We start from the raw sequence: 7,755 nt of genomic DNA, 5'->3' as shown, positions 1-7,755 counted from the left end.
CTCACTGTCCAGTCCAACAGCTCAGGATTTGACCCGCATCCGATTCTTCCCGCGCTGTGTTCTCCAGTTCATCTCTTTCCCAGCAACTTCCCGACATCCTGCTTCATTCACCACTGTGTTGTTTGCCTGTTGTTGGGGTTGTTGTCATTGTCTGTGCTCCAATTCTCGCTTATTGCAGATATGTTACTGAGTTTGTGGACCTGGGCAATGTCTCAGCGTTACGGACATTCAGGGTTCTGCGAGCACTGAAAACTATCTCAGTCATCCCAGGTGAGAGGCCGCCAAACGCCAAGGCCTGCGGTGCTAGTGGATGACCAAATGACCCAAACACATTTCCGGCACTTCCAATACACTCTTGGAAACACGGAAATGCAGAATGTAGGAAATGAGACTTTTGAGTTGGGCAACATGACGATTAGACAGCAAATCAAAGTCAAAGAGCTTCCCTGCTGAGAAAAAAACAGCCTGTTTGCCCAGCTAACAAAAAAGATGTTCTAAAAACATCACCGTTTGAAAGCATTATTTCTAAGCGTTCCGTTTTCTTGGTTATGTGAACGTTTCAGAAACATTCCATTTGCGAACGTCATAGGAATGTTACATTTGAATGTTCTCGGGAACATTCTAAAAGTTGTTACATTTGAAAAACGTCCAGCTTAAGCGTTTCACGAAGGTTCCATGAACGATGTACGAATAATGTTTTTGTTCTCATGCTTTGGGAACATTGTTTATATCCAGATAAAATTACCGGTAGAACGTTTGTTCGTCACTTTGACGTTTGAACGTTCTGAGGACGTTCCCTGTTAGCTGGGTAGCCGGTTTGTGTGGCCAAAACCGCTCTAAAACCTGTGCTGTGGAAACCGTTCCGGCTTGTTTTTCAGCAGGTTTAAATTATATTCATCTCAATGGTCCAAGTAACTACCATTGAGTGTGCAACAGTCTGGTCCCCGAAGTAAATTTCCATTCATTTTCTCCTATCTATCTATTCATAAACCGCTAAAGACAGACCTACTGTGATCTACGACGGCTACGAAGCCATCCGTTCGCATTATTTCAATGGATTTTTAAAGTAATAACAACTGAGAAACTACATTACCCATGATGCCGTACGGGAAATTCAACCAATCAGAGAGTTGCACCAAAATTGCTCCGCCCACTCTCTTTCTCTCTATATAATTAGCATATGAATTATTGTTTTTATTAATGTAATGAACATCTTTAAATAAATAGTTTTATATTCATCATTGGTATTTTGATTATGTCTTTCGAAATGCATCATGGGATTGTAGTTCTTTCAGTAAAGCCGTTACGTTCACAGTCACAGTCCGATTTTCAAACACTTTTTTTTTTGCTTCAAATAAAAGTTTGCCGTTTTCTGATTCACCTTGCAGCTGCTTGGTTTGGTTCATGGCTCATAACTCTTTAAAACAAGACCCCTATGGGAAAAATGAATGGAAAAAATACTGCTGCTGAAAAACTAGATGGGAGCTTTTGCACTCGTTTACAGTTGTTAACATACTTAATTAACGAAGGACCTCCAGGTGCAACATGTTGTATTGCAGGTCAATCACACACAAGTGAAATGGCATCGGGGTGGAAGGTTCACCTTCAGCTGTCTGGTGCTTCACGATGGCATAGAAGAACCTTTTTGTCTAAATGGTTCCATAAAGAAGCTTTAACATCTGAAGAACCTTTCTGTTTCACAAAAGCTTCTTTGTGGCGAAAGAAGGTTCTTCAGATTACAAAAAGGTAAGAAAGAGATGGTTCTTTAAAGAACCTTTGACTGAATGCTTCTTTGTGGAACCAAAAATGGTTCTTCTATGGCATCGCTTGAAGAACCTTTTGAAACACCTTTATTTTTAAGACTGTACCCCAAAATTAGCATCTTAAATGTTTAGTTCAGCGTTATTATCTTCTTGTGCCGCTGCTGCTCTCAGGCCTGAAGACCATCGTGGGCGCGCTGATCCAGTCGGTGAAGAAGCTGGCAGACGTGATGATCCTGACGGTCTTCTGTCTCAGCGTCTTCGCTCTCATCGGCCTGCAGCTCTTCATGGGGAACCTGCGGCAGAAATGCGTCCGCAGCACCGCGCACTGTCTCAACACCACCTTACCTTCACACAACAACAGCACTTTCTTCTGCAATAACAGAACCTGGTCCTCGCTGGAGAACTTCATCACTAATGAAGGTCAGTGAAGCTCAGACGCAGCCGGTATAAAGTCTGAATGCTCAGACACATCTCAACAATAGCTAGTTTCTATTTCATACATTACAAGAAGATAATGTGGGTGGCGTGTGGCCATGCAGAACTCACCACTGATTCAGAGGCGATGTGAGTGGGTTTTAGCAGGTTTTAGGTGGTTTCTTACTGGTCCACGTCACAAGAGTTCACCTTCAAGTCTCTCTGATATTCTTCAGTCGAGATGAGAGGAAACTGAGAAATAAAAACAGACATAAATAGTTGTTATACAGTAACAGGAGCTCAGATCAATAGATGAGAAATGTTTGAGGTTATTGTTAAATCTGAGCACACTTTGAGACATCGAGACTCGGGAGAAACATAGAAGAAGTGGGATACTTTAGCAAAAGATTCATTACCTTCTAGGAGATATTAAAGACATTTCATTTGTAATTTGTCTTTTCTCTGGATAAAATAACCCAGTGTTGTTTTAGGATTATTTATATACGATTACAGTATTTATTAATATTTTGAAGTAGCTTTCATTTTTTTATATTTCCAGTTTTCAAACAGTTTTAATTTATATTTCTTTCAGTTTAGTTTTAGTCATTGCGATACTTCAAATGTATTTATTTCAGTAATTTTCAAGTGATTTGTTTTAGTTCTAGAAATGTTGTTATATGTTTTTGTCATGTATATTTATTATTTAATATTTCTATTTAGCTTTAATGTATATTTAGTTTGGTTGTATTTTTAGTGATTTTAGTACTTAAACTTAGACAAGTTTTAGTAATTTTCTTTTGTGCTTTTGTCATTTTTATACATTTTTTATTTTTTATTCATATTTATTTTTTAGCAATTTTAGTACTTCAGCTTGAACAAAATTATTTTAGACACATTTTCTAATTCTTGTAAAAGTTTTTTTAATTGAAGTTTTTCATCTAATATTTATGTCATTTAATTTCAGCTTTTTTAAGTAATAAAAACCGTTTTAGAAATGTTTACATTTTTTAAAAGTTTTTTAGAAAACATGTAAAAAATCAGAAATTAATTTTATTTTATTTTATTTTATTTTATTTTATTTTATTTTATTTTATTTTATTTTATTTTATTTTATTTTATGATGACTAAGACATTTGGCTAACTGCTAATCGGCCAGATGGCTATGTTTATGCAACTGGTTATATAATTAAATTTTTTCCTATTTCTTAGAATTTAACTTTAATTGAATAAACACTTGAAAATCACCTGTTGTGTGAATCACTTGAATGAACCCTGCAGTCACTTTCACACGTGTAGACTGTGATATGAAGCATGTTGATCATAATTCTGCAGCTGAATGACAATACCGTCAGAAGAGCGACGTCTAAGATGAGATTTAGTCTTTTTTTGGTTGGTCTCATTTCATTAGAATAGCAATTAGGACAGCGCTGGCACTCGTTAAGTTGACCCCAGAACGCAGATGTAGGACACAGACAGAAATAGACAAGACGCTTTCTCCTCAAGTGCTTTGTCATGGTTTGCATGCTCCAAAACATAGAGAACCACTGAATTGAAACCTTTATTAGTAAAGATCTGATGGACACTGGTGGCCTATCAGCCGTAGAATCGATCAAAGCCGATATATTGAGGCCCATAACCTTTCCCGCTCCGCACAGGAGAAGCATTTAAGGTTATGCTGAAACACAGAATGCCGACAGCTGGATGACAGGATCGGGCCTCGTGCCAAACGAAGTTTTCTCCTCCGGCCTCCGTCGCCCAGCGGCACTCGAGCGAAAACCAGAGCAGATAAAACCCTCCGACGGATCCCGAGCTGCGTAATCTCTCAGCCACTCTCTTCAGCTGGAGGAAAAACAGACGTTTAGTCCTGAGACGAAACCGCAGGCTGTAGCTTATGCAGAGCGGCTTCGGTTTCTGAACATCCAGACGTGTTGATTGCAGGGTTGAGACACTGCTTTCAAACTCAAGCTACTAGTTCAACTAGTTCAAGTTACACTTTTAAAATGTCAAAATGACACACACACACACACGCTCACACACACTCACACACTCGCGCACACGCTCACACGCACACGCTCGCACACGCTCACACACACTCGCACACACACACTCGCAAATATCCCCCAGCCACTTAACACTGCTTTTGTGCTGCAGGGACATATATATGTAACTATATAGTTATATCATTTATAATGTAAGGTAACAGATTTAGGATGATTTGGGAATATTGTGTTGAAATGTTTCTGAAACGTCGAAATATCCGGTTTTCTTGTCGTGTTATTTAAAGGTTACAAAAACGTTTCGTTCTACTTTATTTTCACAGAAAATATAATGTTATTTAAACGTTTATTTGTCATATTCTAAGAACTTTAAAATGTCCAGTTCTCTTGTCATGATTTGAACGTTACTTAAATGTTACAAAAACGTTTCTTAAACATTCCACTAATTTTATTTTTCCCAAAATATAATGTTACTTGAATGTTTATTTTTGATATTCTAAGAACATTAGAATGTCCCGTTTGTATTGTTGCGATTAAAATGTTATTTAAAAATTACAAAACGTTTCTTAAACGTTCTAATTTTATTTGACCCAAATCATAACTTTATTTAAAAGTTTATTTTTAATTTTCTAAGATCATTAACATGTCAAAAAAATGTGAATGTTATTTAAAGGTTACAAAAATGTTTCTTTCAACATTCTACTTTCTTTCTTTTTTTTGCTCCAAAAACATAACATTATTTAAACGTTTACTTTTAATATTCTAAAGAACATTGAAAAACGAATTGTAATATTCTAAGAACACTGATAAAGCGTTTCTTAAACGTTCTGCTGAATTTATTTTTAACCAAAATATGACGTTATTTGAATATTGATTTTTAATATTAATGTTTTTTCAGTACAAATAACGTCATAAGGACGTTCCGAGAAAGTTGTCTGAAAACATTTTGACAAACGTTATAAATATTAATGAAAATATTAATGAAATGAATATGTAAATATCTATCTGTGAATGCTGACACCTTCATTGAGATTCTATTTAAATACAAGCAAAAAAAATAATTTATCTGAGATCAAAACACAGTAAAGAACAGCATTCATTTATGTAATATTTTGCAGTAAAGCTACAGATTTTTCATCCTTTTAAGATAATTTTTTATGTCATTTTAACCCATTAAGGCATGGCGACATGTAACTAATTTAGAATTATTAATTCCATATCATTAGACGTGGAATTATGATGCTCTTGTTTTGAAGTTTTCAAAAACCCAAATATTAAGATCAATAAGAATTGAAATAAAACTAAAACGACTAAAGCTAAAACGGAAATAAATCAATTAAAGCTAAATACAAATATTTAAAATGTAAAAAGATTTAAATTAAAATATTAAAATACACGAAAAAAGCTGTTTAAAAAATATTTTTTATTATAAGAGTATATAAATAATATTAACATTACACCAATTAATATAAATATGTATTTTAATAAAAATAAATAATATCACAGGGTTAACTTTTATTTAGTAATTCAAAAATGCTGATTGATTACAACACATGAACTTTACTCCAGATTTTTCAGAGATGTAATTAATCAGAAATTCTCAGATTCTATTTTTTTTTTTATTCTTCCAGATAATTTCTTCAAAGTGGAGGGAGCCAAGGATGCCTTAATATGTGGGAACGCAAGTGATGCTGGGTGAGTTTAATGCGCTTTATGACTGGATTGTGGTGCACAATTTTGGCGAATTGGTAGCTACGATCATATCCTGGGCTCGTCTGTGGGATGCATATTCAATGAGCTGTATCCTGAATTTGACTGTCTAAATACATTAAGCATTTATTTAGTACGTTCTTGCTGTTTTTAGTGATTGGAAAACTCCAGCAGGTATTGTCTATGGATCGCAAGAGCCCAAAACTTGCTTGTTCTCACATCTTTGATACAATTCTTCTGATGGTTGATCTTAATATCTGTGGTTTGAAACTGAAAATTCTGAATAGAATGTGTGGTCGTTACTGTAATTTACCTTCAAATGTGGCTCATCCAATCAGAATTTAGGGGCGGAGTTATGCATGCTATAAAAGGTAATGACTTCTTCATTTGGAGGCCGCTCATGTGCTGCAGCTGCTGTAAGAGCAGTGAGTGTCTGATTCAGCAGAGCTGCATGTACTGTATGAGTCAGTGGCCTTGACTAACTCACAGCAACCAGACAGACGCCAATCAAGCCCTCCAATCGAGAGGAAGGTGTCTGCGTGAACTGCTGTGAACTGCACATCTCCGAGTCCTTCATTATATTACGACAAACAAAAAACATTTATTTATCAGGTTTTTTATCAGTACTATAATGGATGACGCCATCTGTTTTAATCTAATGGAGTTCAGTAAACAAGACTACTAACAAACAAGACAAGTCAAAAAATAAAAATAATAATAAAATAATTAAATAATTACATAAATAAATAAATGCATTTTATCTACCAGAAACTAATTAGATAAAAATAATTAAATAATTAAATAATTAATTAATATATAAATAAATAAATAATACCAGGATGGATTCATTTAATCAACAGGATTATTATAGTAAAGTTAAAACTAAAACTATAAAAATGACTTGTTACTTGAAAAAAAAAAATACTGATAAAATAAAGTAAAGAATTATATAAATAAATATATAAATCAATAAATTAATTAATTAATTATAGAAAAAAATTTAAAATGATTTTATTTCAGCTATTTTCCAAGGCACTTTTTATCATTTTCATTTAGTTTAACTTGATGTACTAAAATAACTTAAACTAAAACTGGAAAAAACATATAGACATATTAAAATAAAACACAAAAACTAATAAAAATGACAAAAACACAACAACATTTTAAAGACTTTGACTAAAATTAAAACGACAACAAAAATAAAAATCTATTAAAAACATTAATAAAAATATAATAGTATCTAAAAATAACTACTAAAATAATACAACTAAAATAGTTGGTTTAAACGTTGTTTCTGAAATGAGAAATAATACAGATTATTATAATAAAAGCATCACAAATAATAACATGCTTTTCTAATAACTTACGACTAAAAAGACAAAAGGTGTTTTTCTCTGGAATAACGTGTATTTATGAATCATGTACCGTCAGAGAAACATAAATATATAAATGAGTTTTAATTGAATGAAGTACATAAAAAAGATGATGAAGGGTTTACTTTGAAACAGTTTTCACTGAGAAATGAATTTAATTAAACGCGGAACACCAAAAATAATTTTTACAAAATAGTTGAAATGTATAAACGTTTAGTCTATAAATGATCAGCATGATTGCTGTTAAACCTGTTATGCAACCTGCTGCATGCCTTCTCTCGTCTGATTGATAGTTTAGAGTTTTTAGCAAGTAAAAGGTCTTCAGCTGGAGCTTCTCGTGTCAAATCTTGACTGGTTTTGATCAAGTAAGCGTCAGAATAACGTCAGTAATATCTCCAGATGAACTCTTACTACACTGAAGCAGCTCAGCTTTACTTGATTCTCCATCAATCATGTTTTAGAGTCTCAAATCTGATCCTCAGGATCTTTTGAGGAGCG

At 33.9% G+C, this 7,755-nt stretch overlaps 1 protein-coding gene across 1 annotated transcript in view; it reads left to right on the top strand.

Moving 5' to 3' along the window:
* The first annotated feature begins 1,935 nt into the window (after positions 1 to 1,935).
* The window catches only part of LOC107560363 (sodium channel protein type 2 subunit alpha-like), a 109,497-nt gene continuing 103,677 nt past the window's right edge, over positions 1,936 to 7,755 (top strand). The window contains exons 1-2 of the mRNA XM_016244514.1: positions 1,936 to 2,183; positions 5,806 to 5,869. Coding sequence (XP_016100000.1) covers positions 1,991 to 2,183; positions 5,806 to 5,869 — 257 coding nt within the window. The 5' untranslated portion in view covers positions 1,936 to 1,990. The remainder of the gene's footprint in view (positions 2,184 to 5,805; positions 5,870 to 7,755) is intronic.

Source organism: Sinocyclocheilus grahami, unplaced genomic scaffold, assembly GCF_001515645.1.
Source record: "Sinocyclocheilus grahami isolate Dianchi unplaced genomic scaffold, SAMN03320097.WGS_v1.1 scaffold721.1, whole genome shotgun sequence".
NCBI lineage: Eukaryota > Metazoa > Chordata > Actinopteri > Cypriniformes > Cyprinidae > Sinocyclocheilus > Sinocyclocheilus grahami.
This window is presented reverse-complemented; position numbering and strand designations above follow the sequence as displayed.